This window comes from Phoca vitulina, unplaced genomic scaffold (genome assembly GCF_004348235.1).
Source record: "Phoca vitulina isolate PV1807 unplaced genomic scaffold, GSC_HSeal_1.0 scaffold68, whole genome shotgun sequence".
NCBI lineage: Eukaryota > Metazoa > Chordata > Mammalia > Carnivora > Phocidae > Phoca > Phoca vitulina.
Window position 1 is genome coordinate 7,498,072 of NW_022589771.1, and position 14,658 is coordinate 7,512,729.

Consider the following 14,658-nt stretch of genomic DNA (forward strand, 5'->3'; position numbering starts at 1 on the left):
CCCGCAGCTCCCCGCACGCTCCCCGCACGCTCCCCGCAGCTCCCCGCGCGGCGTGTGCGCGAGGCTCCGACTTACAGGAGCCAGAGCCAAACGCAAGCACAGGCAGCGCTCCTGAACGTCCGCTTCTGCAAGGGCGCTCGTACGAGCCTGTTCACACACGCAGGGGCAGGGAGCGGGCCCCGCAGAGGACGGCCCGGACACTCCGAGACCGCTCACGACTGACCGGAACGAAGCCCCCGCTCCTCGGCGCCAACAGGCGGGCATGACTCAGGGGTTTAGGAGTCCCCAGCTTCCACACCGCCACCGACTCAGGCCGCGCCCAGCCCGCGGGGCCACAGTCGGAGACTAGGGCTGGAGGAGGGGGCGCGGGGCCGGGGGGCGCGGGGTCAGGGGTGAGGGCGGGAGGAGGGGGTCGGGGGCGCGGGGTCAGGGGTTACGGTTGGAGAAGGGGTCGCGGGGTCAGGAGTTAGGGAGGGAGGAGGGGGTGCGGGGGCCGAGAGATGCAGGGTCAGGGGTTAGGGCGGAAGGAAGGGGCGCGGGACACGGGGACCACAGCGGGAGGAGGGGCGCGGGACCCGCACTCACGTTTGTACTCGGCCATCAGCCTCTTCAGCGCCGTCCCCGCCATCGTCCGGGCAACAGCTGCGCTGTCCGGCCTCGCCTCCCAAGCGCAGGTCCCTCCCGCCCGCCGCAGGGCTGCTTCCGGGTCGCCGCCGGGGCACGGAAACTCTTCCGGGGCGCGGGGCGCGCCTGCGCAGTGGGGCGGTCGTCCACGGGAGCGGCGCAGGTGCGGCGGCCGGCCTTTCCCGGCCGCAGGGTCCCGAGGTCCCTACCCCCCGCCAGGGCCTCAGCCACTTTGTGCGTTAACGCCGCTTACGGCGATCCAAATTCCTGTAGGGCCCGGGTCGTCCAGAAAAGCCCAGAGCGCGGGCGCCCGGAGAGGAGTATGTATTAACCGCCTGTTACATCATACTGGCAGTGCCTCAGGAAGGTCCGATTAAAGGACCGGGCGGGGGGACAGAACCCGGACCAAGGATGGAGACGGAGGATGGCGGCCTGGGGGACAGGACCCGGCCCAAGGATGGAGATGGAGGATGGTGGCCTGGGGGACAGGACCCGGACCAAGGATGGAGATGGAGGATGGGGGTCAGGACGGGGACAGGACCTGGACCAAGGATGGAGATAGAGGATGGCAGCCTGGGGGACAGGACGGGGACAGGACCCGGACCAAGGATGGAGACGGAGGATGGCAGCCTGGGGGACAGGACCCGGACCAAGGATGGAGATGGAGGATGGGGGATAGGACGGGGACAGGACCCGGACCAAGGATGAAGATGGAGGATGGTGGCCTGGGGGACAGGACCCGGACCAAGGATGGAGATGGAGGATGGTGGCCTGGGGGACAGGATGGGGACAGGACCCGGGATGAAAGATGGAGATAGAGGATGGTGGTCCAGGGGCAGGGGCTGTAGGCAGGGCAGGCCGACTGCTGGCTGAGCAGATTTCATTAAGGGTGTGTATTTTTTAAATGTATCCCCCCATGAGAAGGGGGATAAAAATCAAAGATCCCACCTGTAGGTTCAAATACACATGTGGCACAGGGCCATTTCAGGGTGACTTTCAGGCCCAACTGCATGAATACTGTACTCTTTGCCACACACAGAGATCCATGAAGAAGGCATTTGTATGCCTTTGACCACCTTCAGACAGGCTTTAGGTTTGAAAAAGATTGGTGATTGTGGTGGTTTTCCTCTGCATCAGTGTGGCCCCACAGGGAGTCGGGTTTCCCAAGACAGCCTCCATAAAGAGCAGAGCTCCAGTGAGGCCTGAGGGAGCAAAGCAGCAAGACCACCCATCTGCCCGTTGCTTCAGGAGGGACCGACAACTTCCTCCAGCCACCCCCTCAGGCTCCTTGCTTCCCTGGCTTCTCCACAATTGTGTAATGTGTATCGGAATAGTGAGTCCTTTTTTAATATTATTATGGTGGTTCTATTCCCAATTGACCTACTGTGATTTGGTGATCTATTTATGCTTCTCAGAACCCCATTCTTACTGACTTCAAAGAAAGTAAATACATTTAGTACTTTGCAGCTCTGCCATGAAGAGACTTACACACTTTTTTTTTTTTTTAAAGATTTTATTTATTTATTTGAGAGAGAAAGAATGAGAGACAGAGAGCATGAGAGGGAAGAGGATCAGAGGGAGAAGCAGACTCCCCGCTGAGCAGGGAGCCTGATGCAGGACTCGATCCTGGGACTCCAGGATCATGACCTGAGCTGAAGGCAGTCGCTTAACCAACTGAGCCACCCAGGCGCCCCGAGACTTACACACCTTAAAAAAGAAAAGTTTTGGGGCACCTGGCTGGCCCCATCAGTTAAGCATCTGCCTTCAGCTCAGGTCATGATCCCAGGGCCCCGGGATGAGTCCTGTGTCGGGCTCCCTGCTCAGCGGGAAGCCTGATTCTCCCTCTCCCTCTGCTGCTCCCCCTGCCTGTGCTCTCCCTCTCTCTCAAGTAAAGAAAATATTTTTTTAAAAAAGTTTTTACCTCCACAATATTTACATCTACCTACATCCTACACTATTGGACAGAATTTATAACGTTCTGTATAATCTACTAGCATAACATATAATTGTTACTATCTACCTCCTACAACCAGAAAACACATTCCACGAGGGCAAGGGGTTTTTGTCTCATTTGTTCATGGATGCAGCTTGAGTACCTGAGCGTGGCAATCAGTATCTGCTGAACTGAATGAAATTTAACAATGCAAACAAGCCTCCCAAGTATGCATATTTTAGGGTAGAAGCATACAAAAATGTAGTCTAACACTATGTTTTCAGGTAAGTGAGGCCATCCACTGCACAAAGGAAAACAGTCTTACCTTCAAACACCAAAAACCTAGAGAAGCCCAGACTAATGTCCACATTCCTCTGCTTCCAAAATCTAACCTCTCTTTACAGATGACACCCAGGAGAGGAAAGGTGTCATGATGCCGGTTCAGCCCAGCCAAAGGCTGGGAGAGCTCGTGAGCAATGAGAGGAGAAGCCAGGACCCGCATGTGTGACCAGCCGTCAGGTGAATACTTACTTTTCCCCAACTAGCCTTAAAATGTCAGTGGTCTCACTGAATGGTCCGCACGGATACGGCACTGTGACGGTATGGCCCCACGGCCAAATGCAGTATTTAATACAAGCCCAGAGACAGAATACCAAACTATATTTACTGTTTACAGTAGCAAAGGACAACAGATCATGTACAAATTGGTGAATAAACAGAACAGAGCCAGCAGACATCCCACCCACGCCCGAACAGCAAAACACAAAGGAAATGCGAACACCTTCAGCAAGATTTCAGGCAAGCAAAAGATGACGGTCATGGTCATGCTCTGTGACTAGAACAAGGCAGCAGTGGGTCCATACACAAAGACAGGAGGAAAACTATCAGTTTAATTGGTACAGATCCCAAAACATCTCACAGAACTGAAATCATATACTAAAGCGTAAGTCCCACACCTATTTGGAAAGCAGCACAGCCCAAATCCGTGAGGGCGACACGGAGTCACCTTTCCATGGGCTCCATGGGTAACATACTTTGAAGCAGGTCTTTCACACAAAAACAAGTGCAAATTCAGCAATACTGAATCTTGCTTTTTTATAGAGAGACCATAATTACTCAGAGAAATCTGAGGCCACAACACCATGACCAAGTGAGACACATGGGGACTGCTTTCTTCTCTATTAAGGGGAAAGGCCCGTTTCTGCGGCCCCAGGCTCCAGGCAGTGGGTGCTGATGCCCAGGGCCACGTTACTGAAGGACCTGCTTATTTTCCTTTTCACCTTTTAAAAAGCATTCCAGTATTTTCCCTTCAACTTTACCATATCCTGAAATGCAATATTAAGCATTTAAAAAACCTGTGCCTATACAAAATAGTAAAAGTTTGTCTCCCATCCCCAAACCGCCCCCAAAACTTGTCCAACAGAAGCACCCCCACTGTGGTGCCATGAGCTCTCGACTGGAATAAGCGGTGCGGGGGCAGGGATCAACCCCTGGGGTCAGATCCCCATCTAGACTAAAAGTGGACATTCAGACCACAAGTTTGGGGGCAAAGTTAGAGGGGAGAAAAAACAAAAATGAAAGCAAAAACAAACCCAAAAACCCTCACAACTCATTTCACCCCAACAAAGACAAGTGTGACTGGCCCGCTTCCAGCTGCAGGCTCCCCCCTGCAGACAGAGTTCTGAGTTGCCCTCACAAAATGTCAGAGAGGGAAGTAATTTTGGTGACTGTCCCCGGGTTTCCGCAGACTCCTTTGTGATGGGTACGGTCACTTGTTCACTCTTCAGCAGATGCAGGGACGACACGGAGGGGACAGAGACAGCCGCTCTGCCACGAGCCTCCCGTCTGCTGCTGGAACACGTCAATGGTGTCCTCGTCCTCCATCTCCAGCTGACCGGGTCGTCGGGACCGGCACGGTGAGAGAGGGGAAAGCGGTTAGTTTCCTCGCCATCCCAGGAATGCAAAATGCCCACCTGAACGGATACGCAGGTTCACTGCACAGTCTTCCTCCCCTTGGAGAACACCGTCCCAACCGCACCTGTGCGCGGCGGCCTCTCCGCGGGTGTGCCATGCGGGGAACGATGCCCAGCTGTGGGTTTCCAGTGAGCCCTATTCATCCACCAAGCAGCACTCACAAAAGCATAGTCAAAGCTAAGGACTTTGATAGAAAAACTAAGCCTCTGGGGACGCCTGCCTGGCTCAGTCAGTAGAGAATGGGACTTGTGATCTCAGGATTGTAACTTCAAGCCCTACCGTGTACTGATTACCTTAAAATTAATAAAATCTTTAGAAAGAAAACTAAGTCTCATTAAAAAATAAACAAGTGTCTGGGGCGCCTGGGTGGCTCAGTCAGTTAAGCGTCTGCCTTCGGCTCAGGTCATGGTCCCAGGGTCCTGGGATCGAGCCCCGCATCGGGCTCCCTGCTCCGCGGGAAGCCTGCTTCTCCCTCTCCCACTCCCCCTGCTTGTGTTCCCTCTCTCACTGTGTCTCTGTCATATAAATAAATAAAATCTTAAAAAAAATAAAAAGTGTCTAAATTTTTACTGAACACGACACAAAATCCCATTCCACTTAGGAGTATCTAATGAGCGGTGCGGACTCCTGGGGACCAGTAGGACCACACGCTTCACGGTAAGTGCCGCGGGCCGTGCCCGTGGACTCCAAAGCAAGCTACGTCACATGAGGAGGATCTGCTAGAGCAAGGGAGCACTGCTGGCTTGCCACTCAGCTCCTTCCCTCTCCTTCAAGACCAGGGTGGGGATGGTGCAAACGTTTCCTGCTGCCGGATTTTTTTCCTGGCTCAGGGGGCGCACAAACATCTACCCCGATCTCTGCCCATTCAGACAGAGACTACCAAGGCTGGAAGCAGGAACATTTCCCAGGGATGCTCTCAGGCTGGGACAGCAGGGCCCCTCCCAGGCTCAGACACCACCTGAGCGGCAGCGAGAATGACGGGCAGGCAGGAGAGCCTGGGTGCTCCTCCAGCCTCCCAACCGCCAGGACCCCTGCAGCCCGGCGCCCCGGGTGAGCGGTGTGAGCCTTCCTGGAGCGGGCGCGCGCACACACAGCCTCTGGCTGTGCGGTCCTGCCACGTGAGCCACTCCGACAGACTCTCACAACGCTGTGCAGGACAGAAAACAGGCATCCCCGTTACAGAGAAGGATGGAGACTCCAAGAGGGTCAGTGGCTCTCGATCGCAAGGTCGCCCAGCTGACAAACGGCAGCAGAGCCGCTGACCTCAGCCTCCTCTTTCCGGGCCCAACGCCCTTCCCCTGCGGTGTGAAGGGAGGTAGCGGGATGGGCGTGTGGTGGGCGGTGGTGAGCAAACACCACGTGACAGTGACGGCGTGTGTGCCTGTCCCTCCCGCCCACACCCCTTGTGCATAAATACCGAAAGGGCACAAGAATCAGGCCAGCAATTTAGCTGCAAATCCGGTGTCCAGATACAAGGGGCGGGCGCCAGGAGAGGTGGCTGGAGCGGGGGGCCCCGGCCCGTGACCCTGGACCCAGTGTCAGCACCTGGTCCTCCGCCCCATCCCCCAGCACGCAGGATGAGGTCTGACCAAGTGCATTTGCCTCATCTGGAAAACTGAACTCCAAATTAAAAATTAAATAACCTACTCATTAAAACCATTAAGAAACGTCAAGTATTCTACGTGAGCGCCCTCGGCAGCTTTCGGGTGAGCACGCCCCACGTGGCCGCGACCAGATGCGAGCCGTAGCAGCCCCCGGCGCACGCGGCTGGCTTTCCTACCTGTGCGGGGGTGTCTGTTTCGTTAATTGGCTGCCCGTCAAACCTGAATCTAATCTGTCTCATTGACAAGCCCTGAAAAGAGAAACCGATTATCATTAGATATTTCCAGATAACACATTAACTCCAAAAAATAAAACATTTACCTTAAAGTATCAGAACTCTGAACATACAGACTTATGATCCACTTGATTATAAAAACAGGCCAGCGGGCCTACAATCCACTTCACGTGATGCCCAACACGGATGCTTCCAGAAGCTCTCACGCATTCCAGCTCCCGGGGTCCTGCCCCGCCCCTCCCCCACTTCCCTCCAGAATCGAGCAGAAGTCCCACACTGTTGGCACGACCACCCTCTAAGAACTTCCGTGGGAGAAGCCGTCAGGTGACAGTAAGGCCTGGGTCACAGGACCGCGTGCGAGCGGGAAGGAGCCCCCGCCACGGGGCCTGCGGGAGGCCCAGCAGAGCGTCTTCCGTCCAGGAAGGAGCATGTGCAGACTTCCTGCGTCCCGGGCAGGATGAACATGGTCGGGGAAGACAAATATCCCCTCTTAGAAAGCAATTCTGATTCCACTTAAACGGAATAGGCAGGATTAAAACATGCATCTCTGCTCCCTCCTGAAAAGACACCAAAAAATTAAGGCATGACCCCCAGGGACGAAGAGAACAGGAAGGAGAAGGCGGAGAGACAGACATCGCCGCCGGCTGGGAGCTGCAGGGCCGTGGCTACCAGACCCCAAGGTCAGGGTGGGGGTGGACGCAACAAGGCCTAGAGGCCCCAGAGGCCTGGGGGCTGATTTTGGATGACTGCTTGGAAGCTGACACAAGAAAGGTCCTTTCAGACGCCCAGCTCAAGGCGCCTCCCCCAACCCCAAGAGGCCAGGCACTGTCCCTCCCACGGGCAAAAGATCTACTTTCTGGAGACGTGGACTCTGAGCCCTGGGCTCAGGACACCAGGGACAAGTGACAGCGCCACCGGCCAAGCCCCCTCTCCCCGTCCAGCCGTGCGCCCAGGGCACAGACAGGAGCCTGGGAGGTCCACTTTGGGAAATTTAATGACTCACAGGTTGCAACACCTGCGAGCCCCGCCCCCCCAAAACCACCAAGCCTGGCAGGCCGCCCCACCATGGCTTGTAGGCTCTACGCATGCAGCTTTTCTCCAGCTTTTTGGGATTCATTCTTAGATATGAGCAGTTAACCAAGGACTTGGGGACATGGAAAGAAAGCCTCAAATGCACGAGCCATCCAACCAACGAGGAAGGAAGGAACAGCGGGCACGGGAAAGGAGGGGCCAGAGGACACAGAGAGACACTGGAAATCCTCAGGGAGCCAAAAAACAAGAGATAGTTGCTACTGGGGGAAGGAACCCTCAAAGAATAAGAAAGAACGAAGAAGGTTTGGAAATGGTTTGGAAATTGGAAACTGTGGCAGATGCAAGAGTGTCCACATAAGGTGGGACCAGAAAGTTGAAAGAATCTCCCAGAAAGAAAACCAACAGCAACAACAACCAAGCCCGATGTCAGGTAGGCAGACGCTCCTGAGGGACAGGTCCAGAACAGGGGCTCCAAGGTGCAAGGGCGTTCCAAACACAGGGGACAGGACGGAAGAGGACGTAAGCTGTGTTTCCTCAACTAAAAACAAGTTTCAACCTGGGAAGTGTTCCATCGGTGGAGCCCTTGACCCTTGATCTCGGGGCGGGGGGGGATGATAGTGATATTTCAGGACACAGAGTAAGGTCCCAAAAGCTCTGAGAAGAGCAAAGTTACATCAAAGGACAGAAAATCAGAATGTTACTGCACTTGCCACTCCAACACCAAAAGAACACGACGATGTGATAAATCCAAAAAAAGAAACTGAATTTCAATCTAGAAATGGTCAAGCGTGAAGGTTTATGAAAAGTAAATCACCGTCAGACATGCAATACCTCAAAGACGCTGCATTTTATAGACCCTTTCAGAGCAAGATGCTGGAAGACACGCTCTGCCGAAACGGGAAGATTAATCCAGAAAATACACAGGACGGAGGCCAAAGAAGTCTCCAGAAGGAATGATTCTGAGGTGGTTCTGCGAGGAGAGCCATGCGGCGGGGCAGGAAGGAAGGGGCGGCTGGGACCACAGGGACGTGCCCCCGGGGCAGCGGGTGGAGAACACAGGTGATGAATTCACACAAACACCCGGAAAACCACACACGACCCCCAGACCCCCAGACCCCGATGCAGACAAGAGCCAGACGTGAGGCAGTCCGCCGTGCGCCTCCTCGGCCGCGGCAGAATCCAGCACATCCCGAGCAATCTCCCCGCAGGACGCGGGCAGGAGCGAGCGCGGAGGGCAGTGTCAGCCGCATGTCCACCTTTCTTAGGGGAAAATAACGTCTAAAGCCAAACACGTGAAAAACAAACTGAAACACACCTACGGAGAAAGAGTAAAAGAGCAACAGTCGCAGAGGAGGGCAGGGAAGGCCTCCGAGAGCAGGTCTGAAAACGGGGGACACGAGGAAGGCACGCAGCTTTCCTACAGGGTTTCTTGTCACGACAGAAGCCCCAAGGCTGGCACTATGAGAGCCAAGAACGGAACCAGCCGAGCACCAGGATGTGCACAGCACGCGGACATGGGCTGCCTCCCGCTAAGAGGAACCGGGAGCCTCGGAGAAGGGGCCGGGCCGCGCGGACGGACGTGGAGGGCCTCGGGTCCCCGCGTGTGAGAACCCCGGACAGCGAGGGTCGAAGCACCGATGTGTGGGAGACACTGACGACGACGACAGTAAAGGGTCAGGCTGTCACCGGGAGGACGCTGGTGACCCGGCCCGCCGCTACCGCCGCCGATAAGGGAAGGGAAGAATCAAGCACTCTCCGCAACCAAGCTGTGAGGACGGCCGGCCGTGTCTCCACGGACATGTTCCAGCCGCTGCAAGAAGGAACGTGTCCACTACTCTGCAACCCGCGCATCCGAAGGACGCCGCCACACGTGTCCGGCTCCGGAGGAAAAGCAGGCGGTGTGACACGGCTGTGGACACAAGAGCTGACGTGCCGTCAGATGGAAGACCAACCGGAGTGAAAGGAAACAGCCAGCGAGGGGCGTGCGTGCCCGTGCAGACACACGCACCCGCACACGCACGCTCATGCACACGCGCACTCGTGCACATGCACGCACTCATGCACACACACAGGCACTCGTGCACGTACACTCATGCACACGCACACGCTCATGCATACACACGCACTCGCGCACGTACACTCATGCGCACACACTCGTGCACACGCACGCACTCATGCACACACACGCACTCGTGCATGTACACTCATGCACACGCACACGCTCATGCACACACGCACTCATGCACGTACACTCATGCACACGCACACTCATGCGCACGCACGCACTCATTTACACACACAGGCACTCGTGCACGTACACTCATGCACACGCACACTCATGCGAACGCACTCGTGCACACGCACGCTCTCATGCACACACGCACTCGTGCACGTACACTCATGCACACGCTCATGCACGCACACGCACTCGTGCACTACTCATGCACACGCTCATGCATACACACGCACTCGCGCAGTACTCATGCACATGCACTTGTGCATGTGCACGTACACTCATGCGCACACGCACTCATGCACACACACGCGCTCATGCACACACGCACTCGCGCACGTACACTCATGCACACGCACATGCTCATGCACACACGCACTCGCGCACGTACTCATGCACATGCACTTGTGCATGTGCACGTACACTCATGTGCACACACACACTCATGCGCACTCACTCGTGCACATGCACGCGCTCATGCACACACGCACTCGTGCACGTACTCATGCACACGCACACGCTCATGCACACATTCACTCGTGAACGTACACTCATGCACACGCACACGCTCATGCACACACGCACTCGTGCACGTACACTCATGCGCACACACTCATGTGCACGCACTCAGGCACACGCACGCACTCATGCACACACACTTGTGCACGTACACTCATGCGCACGCACATGCTCATGCACACACGCACTCCCGCACGTATTCATGCACATGCACTTGTGCACGTGCACGTACACTCATGCGCACACTCATGCGCACGCACTCGTGCACACGCACACACTCGTGCACATGCTCATGCCCACACACTCGCATGTACACTCATGCACACACACTCATGCACACGCATTCGTGCACGTGAACTCATGCGCATGCACACGCTCATGCACACACGCACTCGTGCACGTGCATTCATGCACACGCACACACAGTCGTGCACAAGCACTCATGCACGCGCATGCACTCAGGCCCATGTGCACTCATGCGCACACTCATGCACACGCACACACTTCCAGGACAGCAGAGCCTGGAGCAGCTGGGCACCGGCTGCTGTCGCAGAGCCACGGCTCATCGTCAGAGGCACGGGGGCCAGGGCGCGGGGGGGACGCACCTGCCTCTCGCAGTATGCCTTCATCAGCTTGCTCAGAGGGGTGTGTCTCTTGATTTTGAACTGGACCACGGAGCCGTCCTGCCCAGCCACCTTCAGGTTGATGTGGTCGTTCTCTGTCTTCACGCCCTCCTGCAGGCACACACAAGACTGGGTCTCAGCACCCGTCCCCCACGGCCACCGTTCTCACAGGCCCGTCTGTGGGTACCTGCTGGGGTGTCAGAATTTAAAACCAACCAATTCCTACAATTCTCCAGTGGCCCAGAGTCCCTGACACAACTGCTTCGTCTTTACACAGAATGCACTTCCAACTTCTACCCGTTCGGCACACAACACAAATCTACAGTTTTCGGATTATGAATTCAAAGGAATAAATATACTTAATGACTCTAGAAAATAACCAAAATCTATCTTTGCTTTAAGATGACTCTTCAAACACACCCTCCCAGGGTGCACACACTGACATGGACCGCGAAGAGAAAACGAGACAAGTGTCGTTGACAACTATGAACACGAGGGCCGTGGCCGCGCTCCTCTCAGGCGGTCCCACCCAAGTAGCATTTTTTGCACACTACGTGACGCTCTCAGAGCTCCTGAGCAATCAGAATTGGGGTTTCTCAGCACCTGGAAGCACATCTGGAATCGAAGCAAGACGCTGATGTCCGGGAGCAGCGGGCCACCTGGGGCTCCTCTGCCCGAGCTGGTTTCCAGGAGGCACGCCCACGGCGGGTCCTGTGGGCACAGGGCCGTCTCATTTATCCAGCACTGTCTGGGAAGACAGGAATCCTTTATTTTGAACAAAATGAGAAAGCTGGCCCGAGTCCTTTTGAAAATAAAGTCTGACGTAAACTGTGTTTGCACATCCTCCTCCTGCGGGCCCTGCAGGGTGGGGACCCGTGGGGCTGACCTCCGCGCTCAGCCCATCTGTAGAGCCCCACAGCTGCTTCCCTCCCCCCCGGCACTGCCCGTGCACCTGGGCTCCTGGGGACACGGAGAGCTGGGCGAGAAGCGGCCCCGGAGGCAGGACTCCAGCAGCACGGCAGAAAGCGGACCAGCTGGGGCACGCTGCGGCCGGGGCCGTGGCAGGCGCGCAGACACCAGCTGGCGCCCTCCGTCTCCGGGACATGGACTCCGCTGTGGGCAACAGGGCCTTGCACGCGGGGTGCTCCGTGACCCGAGGCCAACGTGGGGCTGGGGCGCTCATTCCCCAGAGACGAAGGATGCATTTGTTGGGCTTTTTTTTTTTTTCAAATAAAGGTTTTATTTTGGAATAACTGTACATTTCCAGAAGAGGAGCAGGCAGACCAGAGCTGGGGCTGCGCGCGGCCCTGGCCAGGCTTCCCTGACGTTAGCGGCCCACGCGCCACACTCCGTCCGTGCACCTGCGAGGCCTGCGCGCTGCCGCCCTGCCAACCCGACATTTCACCGGTGTTTCCGCTAACAGCCTTTTTCTCCCCCAGGATCCAATCCAGGCTACCACACTTATATCCATTTAGAGATAGGACTTTTTTTTTTTTTTCAATTTGTGTTAAAATACACATAACAGGGGCGCCTGGGTGGCTCAGTCGTTAAGCGTCTGCCTTCGGCTCAGGTCATGGTCCCAGGGTCCTGGGATCGAGTCCTGCATCGGGCTCCCTGCTCAGCGGGAAGCCTGCTTCTCCCTCTCCCTCTCCCCCTGCTTGTGTTCCCTCTCTCGCTGTGTCTCTCTCTGTCAAATAAATAAATAAATAAAATCTTTTTAAAAAAATACACAACATAAAATCTACTCTCTAACCACTTTTGGCTGGTACTACATACAGATGTAATGTCCTACAACCTTCCCCACGTCCATCTCTAGAACCCTATTCGTGCTGCAGAACTGAAACTCTGTGCCCACTGAACCCTGACTCCCTTCTGTCCACCCCCCCCCCAATTCTCTGTCTGTATGATTTTGACTCCTCTACGCATCTCATAAAAATGGATCACACAGTGTTTGTCCTTTTGGGGCTGGCTTATTTCACTCAGCATGACGTCCTCAAGGCCCAAACACGGTATACCGGTGTCAGTGTTAACGTCCTTCCGCTGTACGGGTGGGCCACGTTTCGTATGTCCGTTCCCCTGTCTTCACCTGTCCGTGGACACCTGCGTTATTTCCGTATTGTAGCTGTTATGAGTAATGCTGCAGTGAGCGTGGGTGAACAAGTATCTCTTGGAGACCCTGCTTTCAGTTCTTTGGGGCAAATACCCAGAAGTAGGATTGCAGCTCCATATGGTAATTCTATTTTTAATTTTTGTAGGAACACCCATACTCATTCTCCAGTGACTGCACCAGTTTACATTCCCGCCAACAATGTGCAGGCTCACTGGTGTGTCTGTTTCTGGTTTTGGAGAGCACCCATCCCCATCGCTATAGTTCTGATTTGTACTTCTCTATTCGTGACACTGAGCGTATCCCACGGGCTTGGTGGCCATTGGTGCACCTTCCCTGGAGAAATGTCTGTTCAAGAGCTTCATCCATTTCTGAATAAAGTTTTTTTGTTCTTGAGTTTGAGGAGCACCCTATGTATTCTGGATATTAATCCATGATCAGACCTGTGATTTGCAAAGATTTTCTCCCACTCTGTGGGTGGCCTCTGACTGTGTGGACAGCGTCTCTCGATGCACAAAACGTTACATTCTCAAGTAGTCCAGTTGATGGTTTCTGGTGTCCCATCCAAGAAATCACCGCCAAGTCGTGTCCTCCATTCTCCCCTAAGAGTTTCATTGTCTTAGGTCTTACATTTCGGTCCCTGATCCAGCTTTTTGTATGTGGTGTGAGGTAAGGGTCCAACTCCATTCTTGTGCATGTGGATAGAGAATGCATTTGCTTTTTTAACAAAAAGGTATGAATGTGTCAAGACAGACAGATACGGGGACTAGAAGGCAGAGCAAATAGATACCCAGGGCAGTGGCTGGAGACCAGGGCGGGAAGGTGGCAGGAGAAGTCAGGAGGACGCGGGGGGCGGGGGCTGGCGCTGGCAGGGAACTCAGAAGACCCTCTCCCTAACGGAAGGAGGGCAAGAACAAATGGCCTGTCCCAGACACCTGGTGAGTTCCTAGTAAACAAGGAAACAAAGACCACAAACCCCTAAGGTCACCCCCTGCGTCAGCTATGCAATGGAGGGACACTGCTTTCCCAACTGATGCCCAAGGTTTTCTTCCCACCACCATGAGGCCTGCAGTGCGCCCCTACCCTCCCTCCAGGCTCGGGAGGCCCAGGCTCTCCTCAGTTCAGAAGTAGTGCAAACAGGTTTACTCAACTGAACCTGGAAGCACACGGAGGTTGACCGCATACCCGTTCAGCTGGGGGACCCTGAGCTCAGGAGTGCTGCTCCCATCTCACTGTACTGAAACTTCACTGAAAGGAAGCCACGGAGAAAAGCCCAAAGGCAAGTATACTTAGCCAGGATGAGCCATCCACCTGAGCTGGGGACGTGGCCTAAGGCCGGCCCGGTAAAAGCAGAGAGCTCCAACTACGTCTACCATGAGGAGGCTGCGCTGGTGCGCGGCCTGTCCTGAAACCACAGCAAGCAGAGTGCAAGCTTCCACAGGGCCTGACTGGGGGCTCCGTGCCCTGGGCTCCATGAGGGTCCAGCCAGCCCCAGCTCTGCCTCCTGTGCTTGCTGAGGGCGCACCGGGCTCCAGCCTCAGTGTGGAGGGCAATGGGGAGGCCATGGGTAAGGGGGGCGCAATGGAGGACAGCGATGGGGAAGCCATGGGTAAGGGGGGCGCACACCAGAGGACAGAGATGGGGAGGCGATGGGTAAGGAGGGCGCACACCAGAGGACAGAGATGGGGAGGCGATGGGTAAGGGGGGGGGTGCACACCAGAGGACAGAGATGGGGAGGCCATGGGTAAGGGGGGCGCAATGGAGGACAGCGATGGG

At 55.5% G+C, this 14,658-nt stretch overlaps 2 protein-coding genes and 1 long non-coding RNA gene across 5 annotated transcripts in view; 1 reads left to right on the forward strand and 2 right to left on the reverse strand.

Moving 5' to 3' along the window:
• The window catches only part of UBE2G2 (ubiquitin conjugating enzyme E2 G2), a 43,062-nt gene extending 42,338 nt beyond the window's left edge, over window positions 1-724 (reverse strand). Inside the window, exon 1 of one of the 3 annotated variants that reach the window (XM_032392513.1) lies at window positions 586-724. In XM_032392513.1, the coding sequence (XP_032248404.1) occupies window positions 586-628 (43 nt within the window). In that variant the 5' untranslated portion in view covers window positions 629-724. Of the gene's footprint in view, window positions 1-75; window positions 311-585 lie in introns of those variants that run through there. The other 2 variants (XM_032392516.1, XM_032392515.1) reach the window with 2 other exon arrangements.
• Window positions 725-774: 50 nt separating this feature from the next.
• On the forward strand, window positions 775-3,030 carry LOC116624520. Its single transcript, XR_004297912.1, has 3 exons — window positions 775-944; window positions 1,762-1,957; window positions 2,962-3,030. It is a non-coding gene; the product is annotated as an uncharacterized LOC116624520 (long non-coding RNA).
• Window positions 3,031-3,198: 168 nt separating this feature from the next.
• Window positions 3,199-14,658, reverse strand: part of SUMO3 (small ubiquitin like modifier 3) — a 13,114-nt gene continuing 1,654 nt past the window's right edge. The window contains exons 2-4 of the mRNA XM_032392517.1: window positions 10,758-10,886; window positions 6,312-6,383; window positions 3,199-4,447 (exon numbers count right to left, since the gene is read on the reverse strand). Of these exons, the coding sequence (XP_032248408.1) occupies window positions 4,334-4,447; window positions 6,312-6,383; window positions 10,758-10,886 (315 nt within the window). The 3' untranslated portion in view covers window positions 3,199-4,333. The remainder of the gene's footprint in view (window positions 4,448-6,311; window positions 6,384-10,757; window positions 10,887-14,658) is intronic.